At 36.4% G+C, this 21,461-nt stretch overlaps 1 protein-coding gene across 1 annotated transcript in view; it reads right to left on the bottom strand.

The window, feature by feature from the left end:
• IMPG1 (interphotoreceptor matrix proteoglycan 1) overlaps positions 1–18,205 on the bottom strand; it is a gene marked incomplete at both ends in the record, with an annotated part of 57,193 nt that extends 38,988 nt beyond the window's left edge. The window contains 4 exons of the mRNA XM_084261633.1: positions 724–752; positions 966–1,132; positions 5,801–6,034; positions 18,139–18,205. Of these exons, the coding sequence (XP_084117759.1) occupies positions 724–752; positions 966–1,132; positions 5,801–6,034; positions 18,139–18,205 (497 nt within the window). The remainder of the gene's footprint in view (positions 1–723; positions 753–965; positions 1,133–5,800; positions 6,035–18,138) is intronic.
• Between the last annotated feature and the right edge of the window lie 3,256 nt (positions 18,206–21,461).

Raw genomic sequence — 21,461 nt, 5'->3', positions numbered from 1 at the left:
GAAGAGCACTCAAATCTCCCGTGTCATAATGAATAAAGATATGTAAGACCTCTGTGATCATGAGATAATACACCTTATGAATGGAAATTACTATTTGCTACATCTGAAAATTTGAAGGAAAAATAACATTAATCAGGGAAAATGTGGACAATTATTTGTCTGGCTGTATTTCTGTACAGAGAGGCAAAGTTCAGTATTATAACTTTAAACCTGCCATTCTCAGACTTGGACCATACTTATTTTCCAAGTTTATGAAATAGTGGATCACATTAGTTTACTCTATCATGATGTGTAAAGTACTGGGGAAAGCTAAAGTGAAGACATCAGGTTTTCATATTACTGCTTAATGTAGCCTCCCAGATAAACCTTTTGTTCAGCTCTCTGGCTTTCCTTCTGAGAATCACAGCAATTGTGGGTCATCTTTTGTCACGTCAGTCTGACACAAAGCTGTGGCTCTGTCAGGGTTTGATGCTCATGTTACTGCAAGACGACATTCTGTGGTGTTCCAAAGCAAACAGGCAGCTCAGGCATTTGATCACCTTAATTATTTGCGATTGGTTTACTGTGTACTATGATAAATACAGTGTACACATCTCTCACAGCACACACCAAACACACCACAGTGCTACCTGTATAGATGTTTACATCCATGCATATCTACACATATCTTTTTTCAAAATAGGCAGCAACATCAAGCAGTAAGGTTCTACTTGTCCTACTTACCTTTCCTGGAAGGTTCTATGTTTTACTCGCTGCAAAAAGATTAAGAAAAACAGCATTTTACTAGTGGGTGTATCCAACCATTGAGCAGAAGCCCGTTAGCTCTTTCATTTACTGTATTTTTATTTTTTCCTTTTAACACATGCCCCCTCCTTGTCCTGAGTGATACTTTGCCCTTATATAAGCAGATGGGGAGGCACTTGGAAGTGTCCCCTGCTTTCTAAACAAATGTCAGTAATACTTACCCGCTGGATTATTTCCAGGTGCTCTTGGGAATTGCTGAAGTTTTTGCCAATGTCGAATATGCAGAAGGTTTCCCTCTGGCAGGCAGTAACCCAGTTCTGATATTCAGAAGTATCAGGAATCCGATCCAGAAAGATACGAAAGGCTTCCCACACAGCTTCCTGGCAGACTGAGTAAGAAGAAAGGGGCTGGGGATGGAGGCTTTGTACCAGAAAATAAACTTGAAAGTCTTTAAAATGATTTGGGATTTACACATTTTTACCGTACTTAGTAAACAAATCCAGCTTCTAGGTATTTTTTGGGTTTTAGGTCTTTTAGGTATCTGTTTCTGAGTTAAGGATTGCTACTTTCCCTCATTTTAAAAAAGGTTAATTTGGCCTGACATCATCATCGTGAACAAGGAGCAAACACAACGCACACTTCCTTCACCTCAAAGGTACATACATACAGAGATGGATGTTCTAATGAGAGTGAACAGGGAGGGAAAGAAAAAAATAACCTAGCAGTCATCATACTTGAATTATCACAATTTGAACTGTATACAAAGCTTTTGTGCACTAGTATGGTTAACTATGCTTAGAACAAGCTAAACTGAACATATTTAAGGTTTTTATATTCCCCACATATATTAAAAAATATTTAAATGGAAAAATATATGTTTGATAAAATGATTTGATTATATTCCAAATTTTCAATACGATTAGGCTTTTCAAGATCTTAAGGACATTGCACAGCAGGTACATGGTTTATGTTTCTTTAAAAATCTCTGGTAAAAATGACTGACTTTGTATAGCTACAACTCCTTTGGAAAGAACTTGATTTTCTTCCTCTCTAGGCAACTGTACACACTCATTTGTTCCATGTTAAGTATATCCTCCATGGTGATGAATCACCCAGTTAAATGCTAGGCTACATCAGACAGGATGTACCTGTGCTGTGGCTGCAGAGAGAATATAGCATTCAACATAATTTGGGGAAATGAATGTGATGAGAATAAGATGGTGGGGGTAGATTTCAAAAAAGTGATATTCAGGAATGGCTCTAAGGGGGCTTAATTTACTGGATGCAAACTGCATGAGATTATGTAAAGCACACATTATAATAACAGAAACTAATATTTTTACATATTCTGTTGGCTCCCTCCTTATGAAAGCAAGCTGTGATGTTCAGCTACAGTGTGTTATGAAATATATTAGAAATATATTTGGTTTGGCATCCTTTTTTTTTGATATTTCAAAGAAAATTTGTGAAAGATGTGCTCCTGCTGCTAAAACCTAGCGCTCCAGCACTGTGCATGAGGGTCGTGACACGTGTGAGCACACCGGGGAGGGGAGAAAGCAGCAGAAGCTCAGTTATAAAATGACTGCTCAGAAATAATTTATAGGGTTTACTTTCCCTTGATGATTCTGGTAGCACTGGTCTTAGATATGTCTGCAGAAGTGAGTTTTGAGAGTTGCAGAGGGCCAGGTGGGGCTACACATCTGAGTGCACTTTTATTAACATCTCCTCTTTAATGTAAGTTAACGTAATTCCTAAAAGGTTCTGGAGGATAAACCAGTCCATCCTCCAGACAGCCACTGCTTTTCTGACTAATTCTAAATACTTATATTTCTTTGGATTGTTATTTATATCTTGGATCCTCCCCACACCCAAAGTATTTGGGTTTCATTTAACTTAATTTGCACAGCCTCAAACAAAACATGGGATGAATACAGGCTGCACTTGAGTCATGTTTAAAATCACTGAGTGGTCCAAAGCGACCTTTGCTGGCCAGCACAGAGCTGGCAAGGAAGGGCTGCTCTGTGTGGACTTTCCTGATTAACCACAGAAATACCCACTTGGGCAGGTTTTCCTCTGTAGGGGCTCTGAACTCAGGGGTGGAGGGTAACCACTATGGCTCAGTGTCCTAAACTGAAGTGGCTGTGTTTACCTCTGCTGTTGCCATACCTTCCCATTCATGGGTGAGCTGCCTATATCACCACTTGTTGATTCCTCTGGTACTATTAGTCAGCAAAGCCAGCTGCATTTATGGCTTTGTGAAAATATAATAGTCACGCACTCAAGATGGAGCAACACACTTCTTCAAAATGTTGTTTAAAGTCAGATGCTTTTCAAGAAGTGGATTTTCAAACATATTAGAAAAAACCCCACATTTTAAAACTTGCTAGCACTCTAAAAGCTGTTGCCTTTAGCACTTTGCAAAGTTCACTACTGAGAGATGGGGCATTTCTTTTCAGTACTTGATATCTGCTTTGACTTAGAGTGAGATAATTATCTGCATTATCTAAAATATCAGTGTCTCAAATTACTGCCACCACTTTCCCTAGTTTCTCTAACCTTGCTGTAGGGATGTTCTCCCCTAGCTGTTTTAGGGCACCTCAGTCGTACCGCAGGAATGACCTGCTCTCCCAGCAGAACAGCTGCATGTGGAGCAGATGTGATCTGACTATTAAAAAGGAACAGGCTGTCATTTGAGGTGATTTATTCATTATGAGATACTTTCTATCATCTTTTTCTCACAACTTGTGTGAGAAAAAGATACAACTCCCTTGTATCTGTTTTTCTGAACAATAACTGTCGAATAAAGATATGCTATCTGATGAAAAGTAACCCAGTTACCAAATTTAGATAAATATGACACATGGCCCACTGAGAAGTGGTCTGGCTGATTCCATGACTGCTCCCAGTTTGCCTCACATGGGGGTCTGTCTTCATGGCAACTTAACCTATGGTGTGTCACTTCAGGGTTGGTATAGGGTCACAGTAGGCCCAGATTATCCAATAGCAACTGTCTGAGCTCCTATACCTCAGCTGCTTTGTTTTGGGTGCTCATTCCTGAAAGTATAAAGAATATATAGAGAGAATATATTTTTTTTTTTCTTATGAAGCAGTAAAAGTCTCTAATGGACAGATACAACACAGTGCTGTTAAAGTCATGGGAAATGGGGGGTGGTGGAAGTGGTCTCCTACACTTTAGGTAAACAAAAAACCAGACCTAAACATATGTTTACAAAACAAAATGAAGTTAAGATTTCCCCACAGATAGGCACAAGACTCCAGCATGGCTACCAGATGATCTTTTTGTAGTAGTTTGTACTGTGGTTACACCTTCTAGGACAGTGCTTTTATATTTTATTTTTTATATTTTATTTTTTATTTTTTAATTTTTTTTATTTATCACTTTTGTCAGATAAATTACCACGCTCAGCTGGGAGGGCAGAAATCTTGGGTTCTGATCTTTCCTTGAAGGAAAGATTTTTTAAAACTTTTATCCAAGGACATTGTAATGGAAAATGTGCAACTATTCAGGGGAGCAGAAACACCTTTTCCTGAATGAATGCACAAATTTTCAGCTGCAATCATCTATTCTTTTGATTGCTTTTTGGGAAGTATGCCAGCTTCAGTTGAAGAACTGGATGACACCTTCTCAGAGAACTTTGTCAGTCTAGGACGCTGCTGGGAAAGAGGATCTGTAACTTTAAACCTGCTTGCACTACAAGACTTAGAGAGCCCAATATTCCACCCCAAACTGATGTTCTGCTCTCCAAAAAGGTGGTAGTATTGTCATCCTCAGTTTTTAAATGCAAATGTCATAGTTGAAGTTCTTTGAGTTCAGATCAATGATACCAACCTGTCCCAGGATACCTTGTTTTCAGGGATGTGACCAATGAGTTTTAGGGACTTTCAGGATTAATTTTGCATTTAAAAAAGCCTTTTTTATCAGCCTCATTAAGAGGTGTTTCAGAATTTTGTCTAATGTCCATTGGGTTGTAATTCAGTCCTAGAATGGATAATATGGTATTTAAAGGACTGGCTACAGACACTGTTGGTGTCTGCTGAAGTAAAAAGTGGCTGCTGAAGTAAAATTTTTGCAGCTCTAAATCCCAGTTTCATTTTACAGAGAACTAACTAGTTCCCTGAAAGAGAGCTGAGGGGCAGCAAAGTTACATACATGTATGTGAATGATTGGAGATCAATCCAGGGGGCAGATGAATAAGCAAAATTGATTTACAGAGTAGATATTGCCTTAGATACAGACATCCCAGAAGTGCTGACTAGGTTTTTAGAATTAGCTTTGGACTATCTAGCTGCAACATAAAAATGTGCAATTTTTTTAAAATGCAAATTGGAACAGCCACAGAGTGGAAATCTGGAAGAAGGAGAGGGGGGAGGAAGGAAATATAAAAACCAGAGTGCTATTGGCTCCATACACTCTAGAGACCTAAAACTGGAGTGGTAACTCCAAAGACTCTCTAAGGTCAAGGTTGGGGAAGAAAGGGCTGAGGAAGAAATGAATTAATTAGGAACGGGCAGAAAAGCCATTCTAGACATTTTTAAAATAAGACAAAGGTCTTCGCATGAACTACTGGGAATTATCTTAGTGTTTGTAACATCGGCACTGCCACAGACTCAATATAGCTACAGATACATGAATGTGTTCGTTGAATGACTGATGAAGTTTCATTACTTATCTTGAGCTGGTGGAGTTAATTCTGATTAGCAATGATGGATCCTACTGCACTTTTGAGAGAGGTGGTACATCTTTACACAGAAGTGCAAGCATAATTTGGTCTTCACATTCTGCCATGCTAGAATATTATGCAATTACACTGAGTTAATTAGTCTTTTGATTGCATTGTTTTGTTCTGTTCTGGCAACTGTCTTGAACTATGTTACTGTACATGTAACATATCATCTATGTGAAAATAAAGCATAAGAGAAATATCACATACAGAGTGATTCTAGAGTTAAGAACAAAGGTTCTGGAAACGTACCATTTCCTCAATGAAATTAAATACTTTTAGGGAGAAAGTACATGTTGCAATCATCATCTTACCTCTTAATCTATAGTAAGCTTGATGACTGGCTAAAATCTGCTTTACCGATTCTTGTGGACACACTTTGACACCAGTTGAGAAAAACGATGACCTCTTTGTTCGGTGTTTTGCCATGTCAAATATCCTCCTTATGGTTGATACTCTGGACCTCTTTGTTGTTCTTTCTGTTTTCTCTGACCCTGAGGCATCTGCGAGATGTTTGGCTTCACCACGGTTTATTTTATTAGGAATTTCTGGAAAAGATAAAAAGTAAGCGTGTACATAAACATACATTGCACAGACAGTAGGTATCATATGCAAGGTCAGGTCTGGAAAATGGGCACGGACCTGAGAGTTCTTCTTCTAACAATGTAATGTTACCCTGAGGGAATTAATGTGCTGAGGAGAAGCATCCTGTGATCACACGGAACAGCTCGGACTCAAGAGACCTGGCAGCTAATTTCCTTATAGCTCAACATGTGACCTTGAGGTCACACAGGGACAAACTTTCAGAAGCCCTAAATCTTGTTTTCAAAAGTGACTTTGGGTTAGATCCACCAAGGACACTTAAGCACTTCAACCTTATGCTATGGCATCCCATTTCTGAGCATATCACCCCGTGGGGAAATTTACAGTACAGTAATGAGTAATGGTCTGGAGCCTGGGGAAAGTGAAGCATATCTGCAATAGCTTACAGTGTAAAAAGGTGTCTTTGTTAGGAGATAAGTAACGTGAGAGATAGTTGTACCTTAAATCTAAACCCTTTCAAGTTATTCTTATCTTTCCTTTGGGCTTCTTTTGCATCAGGTTCATAGTCTTGAATCCACCCCAAAAACTGCTCCCTGAAACACCTTCAAAAGCTGAATAGGACTTTGATTGTCCTTGGGCAAAGGAAGAGCCATTTCCAGCTTCCCTCTCTTACTTCACAATGCACTCCTCTATTCTTCCCTCACATAAATGGGAGTATTAATCACAACAGACTGCAATTATGTTACTTTGCCACTGGACAAGGTGTTGTGAACACTCTGGTGTTACATCTCAATTGATCTTTAACTGTTCCAGCCAAAGTGGAACAGCTACAGTAGAAATGTGTGAAGTCAGTGAGTGTGAATGGAAGATCCATGCTTGAGTTTTACTTATGGAGTTACTCAGTTATGAAAAATGGAAATATTTCTTTGGTGTCAAAATAGCCTCAAGCATAGGAACCACCACCTTGAAAGGCACACAAAAATTCAGGACTCATTTGGTTGTAGTTCCTAAGAATTTGCAATGCAGTATTACATCACATAGCAGCTAAATTTAAGGTAAAATGTTAATGACAGAAATATCATAAAAGGTACACATTTAAATGAGCTAAACCCCAGCATTTTACAGATACATGTGGCAGGAGCAATGAGTACCTTTTAGATTAACTTCCAAAATTTTGTGTACATATTAATGAAGATGATAACATTCATTTGAAAATACATTCTTTTGGCTTAGTTTTCATACATTTGATGCAGTCATTGTAGATGAAAAAATAAATTAAAATAAAGATAATAAAAGGTGTTTTGAAATAACTGTTGTGAAATAAAAGTGTAAAATTTATAGAAAACTGGAAAACTAAAATGGAAAATGTAAAAAAGACATGGTGTATCTGTATCTGAATGCCGATGAATCAACTGAAAAAATTGCTTTGAAGAATGGTTTAAATACTTGTAAAGGAAGAGTAAGAAGTAATAATAGGCTTTAAAAGGAACAAATTCAGTGAGAGTATTACTATAAAAGAAACTAAGAGTAAATAGTTATCAATTTACTGGAGAAAGAAGAAATGTCATACTTCATATAAAAAAAAACTAGTTGTCATGTCCTTAGGCAAATATCTTGAAGATTTGGAACTGTGTTAATCAAATATTTAAATAAAAAATGGGCAGATAACTGATAAGAGAAAAATAATTGACAAGAACACTGTTAGAAAATGAGCAGTATTTGAAATAAAGAATAGGAAAAGTTTTACCATAAGTATCACTGTACATATATATATATGTTTGTGTGTGTGTTTGTATATGCATATGCTTCAGTTCTTATCTAACTTCAGAATGAATATCCAATGCTTACTGTGTAGAATTCATAACGATGACACGCATATTAGGGGATAGGTGGTACTCAGATACAGAAGTGGCCTAACACCGGATCATAGAATCATAGAATCTTTAACATTGGAAAAGACCTCTAACATCAGCTGAGACACTGAATTATTTCAATGATAGATGGGGGTAACAGCGATAGATCCAATGCTACTGAAATCTCAAAGCAGCCCCCTGAAATACTCTGGAAGAAAAGAACTCAAAACTATATGGAAAGCAGACAGTTGTAAGTCTGTTACCCTTTGCAAGCTATATTAACCATCAGAGCCCAGCTGCCCGGCAGACTGACCAATTGGGGCAGAGGATTTTGTCACTAAGCTCTTTGGTAGCTTTTGTATGGAGCAGAGGTCTTTGTTGAAGGATTTGCTTCTTCCCCAGGATTTACCCCTAAGTCATTAATTTGAATTAAGAACTATGCTATTCATAAAAATTACAAAGGAGATTCTTCTTAAATGATTGTTGTAATGATTTTAAATTCTCTGTGTTAGGGTCAGTTGGGCTTTTCAGTCTGAGAAAGTGACTATACATTATCTGCTTCTGGTTATCCCTGTTCTACTGGCCTGTTCAGCATAAGTTCTCTTTTCCTTCTTTCCCTTCAGTTTCCATTTTTCTTTTGTGGAGGAATATGTTGCCTATATATGCTTATGCTAATATGTTTAATTCCATTTATGTCTTGTGGTTAGTAAATTTCCCTTACTAGAGTAACTTATTATCATCAGTTCTTGAAATTACTTTTTTACTAAATTTTAGCAGAATTTGAATTGAAGAGAGTTACCTTTCTCCAGATGATTATCCAATACTAATTTCCTAATATTTACTGAACTTGGCTGGAAGAAACATTATTTGTTTATAATCCTTTAGACCTGGTCTTTCCCTTCTGTCTGTGGAAATTCTGAACAGAGAAATTTTAACCTAAGACTCCCAAATGGTTTTGATATGAGCTTTACTATTCTATTGCTTCATCTACAGCAGTTTAGATGCTTGGCTTTCATTTTCCTGGGTTGAAAAAAAATCTAGAGACCTGTGCTATTAGGAATTTGAACCTATATATATTAGCTAATACCTTTTATTTTTAACATGCTACACACTAACCAAGTGAATTGGAGTGGTCCAAATTTTACAGGGTACATAATTTGATCATATAAAAAGTTCCAAAAATAGTAGGCTGATTTACTATTCTTAAAAGAAGTATTTTTTTGTTGTTTTCATTCTCTTCTTAAACAGACAAATGCAGTTAATATATTTAGTGTTTACCCTGCCCAATTTGACATCTTTTGCTTAACTCTGTTGTTTCACAAAGGTGATCATCTCAGTTTTATCTTTAAAAAGTATGTCTAAGATTTTTAGTTGTCTTTGGTGTTTCTAGGACAGAAGGGCAGATAACTGTCAAAGTCTGTTATCTTTTTACTGTCCTTTAGCTTAATCTCCTGGGTGCCTTAAACAAAGCCATAACTCTCCTTCCATATTCTCACATGAAAGAGTCTTCAACATTGTCCCCATTTTCCAGGTGGAAACTTATTTGAGGACAAAAGTTGAGGTAGTTTTACCAAGATGATCTACAGAGTCACTGTCAGCCATTATTAAAATTTGGAGTTCCTGTTCTCAAGTCATGAATTTATACAAATATCATATTTTCAAATTAAAATAAAGATTTTTTTTTTCAAAGCGTGATATAGAAATCTTATTCATATGGGAGCTAATCAAAAGTGCTTTGACAACCATACGAGTCTCTCAAATGCATGGTACTATTCTTAAGGTTGTTTTCAGGCAGAAAACCAGTATCATTTTCTCAAATTAATAATCTGAAATCCTTGGAATTAGGCCAGACCTCTACCCTATGTCTCTTTAGACCTGCTTTATCAAATTTATAGCCTCTCTAAAAAAGCCGAAACAAACAAGGCACAAGAAATAGCTTTCAAAGGTGAGTGTTCCTATGTGTTTTTGGTAATCTGCATAATGAGAAAGGAAAAGCACATTGCTATTTAACTGGCTTCTAGGAAAAAAAAAAAAGAAAAAGAGTTTAAAGCCATACAGATATTTGATAAGTGAGATTTCCTTTTATTTTTTTCATAAACAACAGCAAGACATGATTCAATGTAAGGATAATGAAAAGGGGGAAATGATTCAATGAAATATAATAATGCTGAATAGATTGATGTAGATATATCTTGAGACAATTAATCTAACTTTAATTTGTGTATTTTAAGAATATATTTGTTTTGGATTTTAGTAGAATATGGCTGTAACTGTGTGAGCTGTTTTGTGAAAGCTGCTACAAAACATTGCCATAACAGTGCAACAGCCTTGAAGCTAGTGAAGATAGGGGAGTCATAAATAATGAGACCAATAACCAATTAAGAGACAGAGTATATCTTGTTTTCAGTTAAAAGGGGTTCCTAACTAGTTTGTGCAGGAATGTGTTTTTGAGCTCAGGAATGTGTTTTGGTAACTATGGAGAAAACCATAAAAAGCATGTGCTGAGAGAGAGGAAGATGTCCAGCCTTCATCCCTGAAGACCACTGGAAGACCTCCTGAGTTTCACTGAGCATGTTCTATCTGTGAGGAGTTAATGTAAATGACTTCCTGGAAATAATGTACATAACCCTGCCTTTTCTTAGAAATGATAATGAATATGTGTAGTTAATCTGTATAAATATGAGAAATTTGGCTTTAATGGGTGCACACATTCGGAGGAGCGATCCCCTGTGTGCCCAGAGCTGCAATAAAGGATACTTGCTTAACAGTCACCAAGGCTGGTGAGTTTTGATACTGGCTTTCCAAGGCACCAACTCTTGTGTTCCTACCTGTTTTGTGTAACTGTAGTGGATGTTTTTCTATACAGCTTTATAAATTTCTAGCTGTTAATACTATCATTTTTGGGAAGCCTCTAGTTTTGCTGTAGGTTTGGGTTTTTTTCAGCAATGTAGATAACCTCTGTGTAGGAACATTTACCTGGAACATTCATTTGGAAGTAAAGTTTTAGAAAATTAAGATTCAATTGCATGCACAGAAAAGAATTTAAAGTATGCCAACTAAAGGTTTTAGCAGCAAAATTCAAGGTGACACCAGGACAAAACTGTTAAAGACTGAATAATTCATCATTAAATCATCACAAGGTTTGACATACATGAAAGAACAAATTAGTCTGAAAAAATAAGTGGATGTTTTTAGGATAGGAAGTAATGGCCAATTGATAAATGAGACATATTTCCTTCACAATAAAGTAATTATTAATCACTAATTAAAAGACAAGGCTTATTTAAGGGGAACTGCTGAAATAGGAAAAGAGGAAAGCTTAATACTAATATTTAATCTGCTCAGGCCATGTCTCTGTGAGCTCAGTGCCCTTAAACACAAGATTATATGTCTTCTTTGTACTTTGGGTCCAATATCTTCTTTAACTACTTTTAATGCATGCAGTGAAAGGACTTTGAGAAGGATTGCTGAGGGGACTTGACAATGATGAGCTTGGTAATTCCTGTTTGGTATGTTGGCTTGTGTGAATGCCATTCTTAAATGTCACTGAATAGTAACATTACCTGTGGAACGAGGCCTGGGTATCTAATTGTAGCAAAAAGTTATGGGGGCCAGGCCCAAGGCTTCCAGCTTGGAAGACCCTGCGTTCAGCTGACTGATGTCCACTAGCAAACTTCCTGCATGGGTACCACCTCAAAGCTGGTAAATCACTCAGGATGTGATGTAGTGGTTGGACTTGACAGTACTAAGTTAGTGGTTGGACTTGTTCATCTTAAAGGTCTTTTCCAACCAAAATGATCTTATGATTCTATGTGTCTACATGCCCAGCACTACAGATCCTTTCATATGTCTACAAGTATTTTGTGATATCCTTATGTGTCAGGGAGGTGCTAGGCCATGGCTGTGCAGTGGGGGACTTAATACTGAAGACAAAACACATCTGATCCCTGTATCTCTTGCTTGGAATCAGCATGACAAAATGTCATCTGTACATGTTCACAAGCTGTGCTCAACATCTCTATGACACAGGAGAATAGCTCCAGGCACTGTCTTAAAAGGTAAGTTCTGTATTTTTCAACCTGTTAAAGTCTTGTTTTGAGTTAGATCTGTATCAAGGGATTTTCTTTCTTGAGAATTCAGTAAAGAGGTGGGTTTTCATAAATCTTTCTTCTTGGCAGGAATGTGAGATGATGGTCCTTGAAACATTTATGGAAGATTTATGTTACATTCAAAGCTAGGAGATGGCGTCAGATAACGCTACTTTTGCAGAACCCTTTTAATTAACATTTTTTTACGTTTTGATACCAAAGATCACTGTTGTCATCAAACAATGTGCTTTGGAATTTCAGTATGTGTGAAGAATTTAATTTCTGCAAGTAGTTAACACGAAAAACTAAACTAGATATCATAATCCCTCAGCTGTTCCCCTCATTCCAGATGCTAACACAAATCTGTATAGTTTTCTATGCCTTGTAGAGAAACACAATTGTTAAATGAACAAACTTCAGAAAGAAAGCTAGGAAGATAATTTGAAACAATTTTAATGAAATTTATGCTGAGACCTTGTAACAGAGAAACATTTTCTCTCTCTCTCTCTAAACAGACAATGTAGTAACATCTTTGAATTATGCTAACTATACAATTCATGGCAAAATAACTATGGTGAATTATCTACCTATTATAGATGAGTAGAAAACATAACATGCCGCCGGTAAGATTTTCCTGATTTTGTGAGTAGAGTTGTCATATTGACTAAAAACATATCTATGTTCACAATAAATGCTGTCTGTGATTTTGACACATTTCCTTCCTATCTGAGAAACCACTATAAGAAACTCATGTTTTCCTTGACAACATATATATACATACACCCCCCACCCCATCTCTTTTGAACAGGTAAGTGCAAATTGTGGTGAAGAATCCTCCTTGATATTCACCAACTTTGCTAACCACTGCTGGTGGAATTCATAGAATATATCAAAGGTTATATATGGTTTCATTGCCAATATTTGAATCCTGTAACAGTCAGCTTATTTCCCAGGACCCAAACTAGAAACAATATTGAGGTATGTTTGGTTTTAATTTTGACATATAAACATATATCTATTTGTATTTCCTTTGCATTTTAGAATGCAAAGTTGGTCTATTATCTGACATGGTTTGCATTAAAGGATGCAAGTAAATAGTTTAAATATTGGATAGTTCTTGGAGGGATGCATCCTATCTGCAGTGATGAAACATTCATTTGAGTACCTCTGCTACTTATTTTCTAACTAGACTAAGATGTACAGACATTCTCTGAGAAATTTCCAGTATAATTTCCTGGAATATTTTGCCATGTATGTCGACTTTTCAACAATTTTGGTGTTGCATCAGAATTACAGTGCAGAATGGGCTTATTGAGGTAACTGTTTTCAAATATGGTAACAATTAGGCTGGTTGGCATATGAGCAAGCTTCCAGGAATCTGAAGCCACAGTGCCAGCTCTTTGCTTGAAGCTGTGCAAGTGGAACTGGTTGACTCTCTTCACAGTTTAGGGGCACTCATCCTGCAATACAATCTACGGTCTCTGGTTAATTGATTCCATCTCATTTTGACAGAGTGGCTTGGACTTAGCCTTACTTAACTTAGTTATGTGTCAAGCTGCATATATCAAGTTAGGTTGAGAAGACATCTGGAGGTCACCTAGTCCAATTCCTTGGTCTAGGCATGCCCAATTTTGGAGCAAGATGAAATCAATCTAGTTTTCAAGGAGATGAGGAAAGGGAAAAGAATTTTATTAGAATTATCTTCACTTTGTGCAATAACCATTACTGCTTCCTACCTGAAACTGTTGAAAGATATACCTGGAACATACCTACTAAAACTGGTATTTCAGGTAACAGGGCTACCAAGATAGTTCATACACAATTGGATAAAGCCCTGGAGAGGTACTGAAAGGTTCAGAGCAGCCAATAAAAAGGTAATTTTGTCTGTGAAGTAGGAAATTTAAAAGTCAACAGAACCTCACAGCTGAAAAGATAAACACAGCGGCCTAAGTAAAGTTAGCTATGTAGCTATGACTCTGGGGCTTACTGATTTGCGGCCATCTATGTGACTAGAGAGTTGCTTTAGGCATAAGTCTGCTAAACTGCTGTTGTCCTGCAATGCTTCTTACAGGTCAGGGCTCCAGTTTCTACATTACATCTCAGGACCTCATGATTTTGTGAAATGAGAACAGTGGTGTTACTCTGTTGCACAGGTGTATTGTAAGGTTAAAACTAGTGGTACACTTGCATACAGTAAGGCATACTACAATTATGCAAGGGTATGTAAGCATGCCTACACTGTCACTGTGGCAGGCATCAGGGTACTCCCAGATGATTGTTAATCTTACATTTTTCAGCTATGCCACTATTCTGAAGTGTCTGCCCAGTAAATAGCAGCTGATAGTGACTGAAGGCCAGTTTGTATGTCTCTACAAGCAGAAAGATAGATAGGTAGATACATCTTCTTAGGAAGTGTGCTCTTCAATATCACACATTCCTAAGGGCAAAAAAGCATTTGAAACACAGCTGGACATGCAAAGTGAACTGAATGTGCAAGATAAAGCACCTTATTCCTGATAGAAGTGGAAGAACCGTGTGATAGAGAATGAGCAGAAGACTCATTTTCATCCTAAAGGGACTTGGAATCGGATAGAAGTACAAAAGTGGTGGGAAAAACATATATTTGTGGGAAAAACATATATTTAAAGTATATTTTAAAGCATCAAAATGCATTAGAACGCATATGGAGCTTTCCTTCAGGGAAGACAATAATACATTTCCTACACCTATTGAATGTTGGCCATCTTGCACTGCTGAAGCCACTGAGACACCAAAAGTAGCTCAGAAATTAAGACTGAGTAAAGTTACTTTATTGTAGTCTGTAAATTGTTACTCTATAAAGGGAGAAATTCTGATAGTAGTAGTAGTCAGCTAGTCCACGGGTGTTTGGAGAAAAAAACCCAAAACAACTCACACATGTAACTCTGCATTCACATATAGTTCAATAATCACTAGACTGAAGGTGTGACTATATCTAGAATTAATCTGTAAGATGCAGCAACAATATTTTAAAATTTTTATTAAAGATTATCTCTTAAAACCTACATATAATCCAGTGTTAAAATTATTTGGGTGAAAAATTGTTTTTCTTCTCATTTGTTTAAAAGCATAACCAGGAAACCTAACTTTAACTTTGTAATCCTTATTTTAAGGGGGAAAATAGAAAATAAACGTAGGGCAAAAAGCAGGGTTTTTTTTCCTTTCTTTGAAGCTTTATGTTTTTTGACTTCCCTTTCCCTTTGGCACAAATTTGCTTAACCCTTTTTTCAAGGGCAATTATAGTAATGAAGATCTGCAACACTTACTGCTGAATTGGAACAGCCAAGCGGGAAGGGGTAAGTCAGAATGAATTAAAATTATTTCATAGAGCACACACAAAGCCTTTGTGTCCTAAAGAATGACTGAGTAAATAGAGGATATTTGCTTGCTGAATAAAAAAAATGACATTAAACAGCCTTGAACACTCTCTGGCTCCCTTACATTCTTAGTATGAAGTGTTAGGATGCACCCAGCAATGAGTATTGGGAGTTCAAAGCTCCTCTGTTTTTTGCTAGTTGCTCTGAGTTGTCAGTGTTTTAACATTGAGTAGTTAAAAATTGCTCTACTAACACTTTTTTGTGTGTACGTGTTTTTTCCATCACAACGATTTTTATCCCCCTCACTTTCCCTTCACGTCATTAGTGACAGTTTGTGTCAGGGCAGAGGCAAAGACAGGAGTTCATGTCCTGAGGTCATTTCCTGGATTTCGGCACTAGTCATGGCCAAAGATAAACACTTTATCTCTAAAGTCTTATGTTGTTCCCTATAGTCTCCTGTTTGTTTACTGTGGAATTGGAGGTGCTCCTGGACAGCCTCCCAAAAGGAATTTTTGATCCTAAAATAAGGAGGAGAAAGAAGGACCAAGAGACATTTTTTTTTAACCCTAAAATATAGAGATGACTAAACCAGGAATTTGAATTTAAGATAGTTTTATTCATGAGAAAAAACCAACAAACTTCATTAACACTATAAATATTTAGAGGTTATTATTTCTAAGGTTTGTGGTTTGTTTTGTTGTTTTTTTTTTAAGATGAGAGTATTTTATATCTTTGCCTCTTATTTCCTAGTCTGTCACAGTTGTCACGTACTGCAAACTTGTACCTCCAATCATCTATTTTGGAATCACTCATGGGTGATTAATATAACTATTCAGATTACTGGGACAGCCTGTACACTTATTTTAAAATATTTTCTCTAAGTATCTGACCCTAATACTAAGTCATAAAATGACCATTCTGGAAGCATCCCAACTCTAGTAAAGAAGTTTCTTAACACAAACATTAAGTCTTTTGAGATTTGTGTATATATATTTAAGATAACGTAACTTTAAAATATTATATATAGCATGACTACCTGGCCATCAAAAATAGTTATTATGCATTTGCACATATCACATGTACTTTATAAAACCAGTGGGAAGGAATCTTTCCAATTATGTCACATGCATGTATAGAAAAAATATTTTTTCCTCTGAAAGTCATCAAAATGAGAAAATTCCAAGACTGGCACATAAGCAAGACGCTATGTGAAGTTCATTATTCACCATTGCTTCCTGAATGCTGGTTAACATTCCGTGCACCAAGTCTTCTGCTACATCTCTTAAGGAGATAACATGCACTTCCGTATTCCTCTCTATCAAGATATCCTCACAGAATTTTGCCAGAGTCTTTAATGGGAAATATATTTTAACACACAATCACAATTTGCAGTGGTTGAAACTATGTGACCCCACCTTTTAGACTATCACTTTCCCAGTTCATAATTGTAAACACGGACTTTAATGATACCATCAAGCATGCAAGAATTACCTGGAATGCATTCTGTCTCTTTCCATCATACAATATGCAATTTAAATGCAAAAGCAGTGCATTTTGATACACCTTTTCCTCTTGTCTAGATGAATTACCACTTGTTCTCTCATTTTTGCCACATTTCCAAAATATCATTAATGATTAAATGACTTTATTTGCATGGAATTAAAAAGTAAACCCAAAGAGCAACAGAATATAAATCTAGTGTTAACTAATACATTTTTCCTAAGGATTTTTCAGTACAGTAATTGTCCACCTGTAAAGATTTTCATCATTTCAGTGAGATATAAGAACTGTGTTCTTTATTGTCTAAAGCAAATCTGCACAAAGGAAAGCAAGCCCCTCTGCCCTTCCAAAAAGAAAAATAAAAGGTGATGTGTCAATAAAACTTTTCAAGTAGTATTGACAAAAGACTATTTCAATTGTCTCTTTAACAAATATTTAAATACGATTGAGAAGACTTCTCTTTTACCGTTTTATTCTCTGTGTTTAATTAACATGCCTGAGATTCACATAAAATAAGAGGTCATTGACTTGGACAAGCATAGAGCAGTTTTAGTGTTGACTTTTAATTCAATTATATAAATATCAAATCATAGATTAAAAAGTTAGTAAGAAACCTTGCCCGAAATTAAACATGTTCTCCAAAGTTCTAAATCTCTTGAAGATGGAACTGCACAGAGAAAAATCAGATTCTGACCTTTTGGGTTTTATTTTTGAAGAACCTTTAAAATGACTGTGAACTTTTTAATATTTTTAAAAGAAGCAATAGTTGGCTATTGCTCTCTTGTAAATATTTTTTCAATTATTGTTACAGTAATTCTTGCTGGTCTTGCTATTTTGTCTGTATGTGCTAGTATGGTCTATTCTTCCAGAATTTGTATATCTAAAAGTTTTTTAAGCTTCTTCGGACAATGGCTAGTAAATACAAAGATATATTTTACTACTTTCTCTTCATTTCAATGATGGCAGACCCTCTTTCACAATGCCAGTATTTAGATGTTCTTTCAGCTAGTTTTCCCCTTCCATTTAATTTTTTTTTTTAGTTATTATATTCTTTCATAACAGAAGATATGCAGGTAAATCTAAACTAAATGGCACCTCTTACAGAGATTGTAAAACCTGGGAAACACACTTAAGAAATCTTGCCAACATTTCATTTTCTAACTTCATAGCAGTGTCAGTAACTATACTGTCTCTAGCTGAATTGTACGATGACAATTTCCAAATAAAGAATTCTGTGATGTGAAAATATCTTGATCTTTCCATATTATTTTTTCAATGTAGGCAATGTAAATCATTTTATATATGAACTTACCTCTGCTTCCCTGAACTTGGAGAGCAAGGCAAATGATCAAAAATATTAATCCAGTTTTCAAATGCATGTTGTCTATTGATCATTCACAGTTTTCAAGAACAATCATTCAGAAAATAAGAATATTTAAGTCAAGTAGAAGAATATCTTTTTTCTTAAAAACCAAAATCCCCAATGTCTTCCCTGGGAATTTTTATTATTTTTCAGGTGTCCCCAGCCTTGGGTTGCATTGAATTGCAAGTAGGCAAAGAGCGCAACAGGTCCCAAGAGCTGGACAAACCCCTTGAACGCACACACTTCTAGCCTGGGGGACTGGAGTGGTAAGACAAGAGTGACGAAGTTTTAAAAAAAAGCAGTGTCTGTTTCTGGAATAATCTGTTTATCTGCTGCTCAGACATAATCCCTCTTACGGTCCAGCTGGAAGAGCTTTCTTCATCTTATTAACCTTCTGGAGCAGCATCTGTCAACCCCAGAAGACTTCAGTAGCACCATGATAAACAACGGAAGTCTCTTCTAGTGCCCATCGCCTTCGAACGCTGATCCTTTGGGTGTTGCAGAGGTATGGCATGCGAGGAGAGGAGAAATCATGGGGAGAGCTTATTGTGGTATTTCCAAACCAGTGATCACAAACCCCAGGGAACTTCCTTTGAAGATGAAAACAGCTTTTTCTGAAAGAACATATTATACTCAGTTTTTCCACTGTGTATGTCTTGGAAGCCCCTCTCCTTTCTCATACCAGAAGGTTGTTGTTGCAGTAGTCCTATCAGTGCAGTGATGATGATGTCCTGTGACAGCAGTGGAATGGCGTGACTCAGCAGTAAATTGCAGCAGTGTTCAGGGTTGGCACAATCTGATGGCAAACTAGGGGTGGGGGAGGGAAGGTCCTTCATGGAGGGAGAAGAAGAAACAGTGGAGGGAAATGCTGTTTCAAGCACATAGTTATAACCAGGCCAAGAACTGGCAGTGAGTGAATACACTTTTCATACAGCTCTGTTCCAGTTTCCCAAATAACTATTCCAGTTACATACTTGTCATGTAAGTGTGCCGTACTTACTTTTTATTTTCCAGAATGTTTTCTTTTTTGCTGTTGCTTCACACCTAAAAAAATCTTCCAGGAAGGCATTTCTGATGGTCTAGCCCCTCAGAGATTTTTGTGTGACTGTGCTTAAACATAGGCAGTATCAAGACTTGCAGCAAGAATCTGTTTTCTAGCACTGTAAGTACAAGTTACTTTAAGAATAACCTTCATTTGAACCTAATCAGTATTCTATTTTTACTTAGGATTTAAAGAACTGTAACCTCCCTCCCTTTCCAAGATTGCCTAATTTTAACTACTCAGAGCAGCTAGTATAGAGAGTGGGCTGGGACCAAACAGGATCTGATTTTTTAATTTTTTTAATTTATTTTCACAATCTTTCTCTGATTTTCAATGTTCATTTGAATGCTTTCTGTATTTTGTTTCATGCACGTTGTTTTATTGTTCTAACAAAGCAAATTCAGACCTTGCCAGCAGCACAATGCAAAGGAACAGTGGAGACGATCAGGATTTCCACTGGAGAAAATTGAGTATTACAGAAGGACATTATTTAGTGGTAAAAATATTTGGGTTTATGTATTTTATATATCATAAACATATGGTGTATAGTGTAGTCATATAAATTCTGCCGCTGTGAACCATGTAATCTCTATAAGCATGTTGTAGTTTAAAGATAGTTGCCCCCAAGATATGATCTTATTTTCAGTTGCTTCAGCTCTCAATCTGCAAAAATTGAAGGTGTAGGGAATTTTTCTGAGGGTGGTGGCATCCACTGGTTCTGGTGACATCTGAAAGTGTGGGATTGGTGAAAGTCACAGATAATTTCCTCACAGTAAGTAGCAAACTCCCTGTGGAATTTGGTAGGAATGTGATCCTTTAATTCCATTAGAAATCTAATTTAAGCATCAGACTGCATTTTGAAAATATGCAATAAAGAGATTTACTTAATTACTATGCAGAGACTTATTAGTGAAGCCTGATAGAGAAATCAGAAATCCTTCACCACAGCTTTAATTTAAAAATGTATTTCTGAGCCCTTCGCGTATTGAAGACAAACTTTTAATAAAACATACTCTTATCTTTCAGAGATAAAGGAACAGGAACAATCCTAGAACACACCACCGTGTTGTTTAGTGTCATAATATGACTCAAGGAAAATATTGTGCTTCATTGGTAACTGTGACTAAAAATTTTGTAAGGGAGGAAGGAGTCTGGGTACTTCGAGGTGATGCTTAAATCATTAATATTTTAAACTTTTTTTCCTGTTAAGCCAGTGCTTTCTATGTACTTCCATTTAAATAAGAAATTTTGTAACTAACCTTGATAACTGTCACAGTGGAAGCAAACAAGAATGATAAACACTCATTAAAGCTAAAGTAATATTATCTAGGGACCACTCCATCTCTTACTACTGTAGTGTTTAATTATAGGTCACTCTTAATTAATCTAGAAGTGCTTCTTCTGGTTGGTTTGCTGTCAACAATAATTATATATTGTTAAAGAGGCGATTAAAAAAATCCTACTGAAATTCAATAGTGCTTTGCAAATATACTACCAAGACATGGGAAGGGCAAAACTGTATGCTAAAATATCCATTCACCCGGGATAAGTGCTTCTAAATTAGTTAAATCCGACCTGTTAATGGCCACCTCACTGAATCACTGCATATATCTAAAATAATACACTGATGTGCTGTTGAAATACAACTAAACTGCAGAAAAATGACAGCTTAGGCTATGAAGGACTTCTTTTAGAAGACTTTTGATCTAAATTATTGGTAAGTCTAGAGCTCAAAGCATCATCACATCAGTACAGAATTGCTGAGAATTGTTCAGATTTATACTAATAGTGAAAAGCTGCAGACCTGTGTCCTGCTGCTGAGTGTGGATAACAAAGCTGCAGATAAAATACATCCATGGGAAAAAAACCCCACTATCAACAAACAGATAATTATGAATAACCAGTCGGCAAGGCGAGTTTGAAATAATTTTTTTCTGATAATGGTATTTCAAACTTTAGCCATGATCAAAAGGAGAAATAGAATATTAGTGCTTTATTAGAAAGGAAGACAATTTAAAAAGTGGTATATCATGCATATTTAATGATGCTCTGGTACTGTAATAACAATAACAGTAAAAGTAAAAATGTTGCCAGGATGGTGGCAAAGATTATCAGAGGAATGGAATGATTTCTATTCAAGGAGATATTACACAGGCTAGGAGTGTGAAAGACAGATGACAGGTTGAGGAGATGATTAAATTACTTAGTCTTTCTCATAATATGAGAACAG

The sequence above is a fragment of the Gallinula chloropus genome (genome assembly GCF_964237585.1).
Source record: "Gallinula chloropus genome assembly, chromosome: 3".
Taxonomy (NCBI): domain Eukaryota; kingdom Metazoa; phylum Chordata; class Aves; order Gruiformes; family Rallidae; genus Gallinula; species Gallinula chloropus.
The sequence above is the reverse complement of the archived record's forward strand: the minus strand, read 5'-3'. Positions and strand labels throughout refer to the sequence as shown.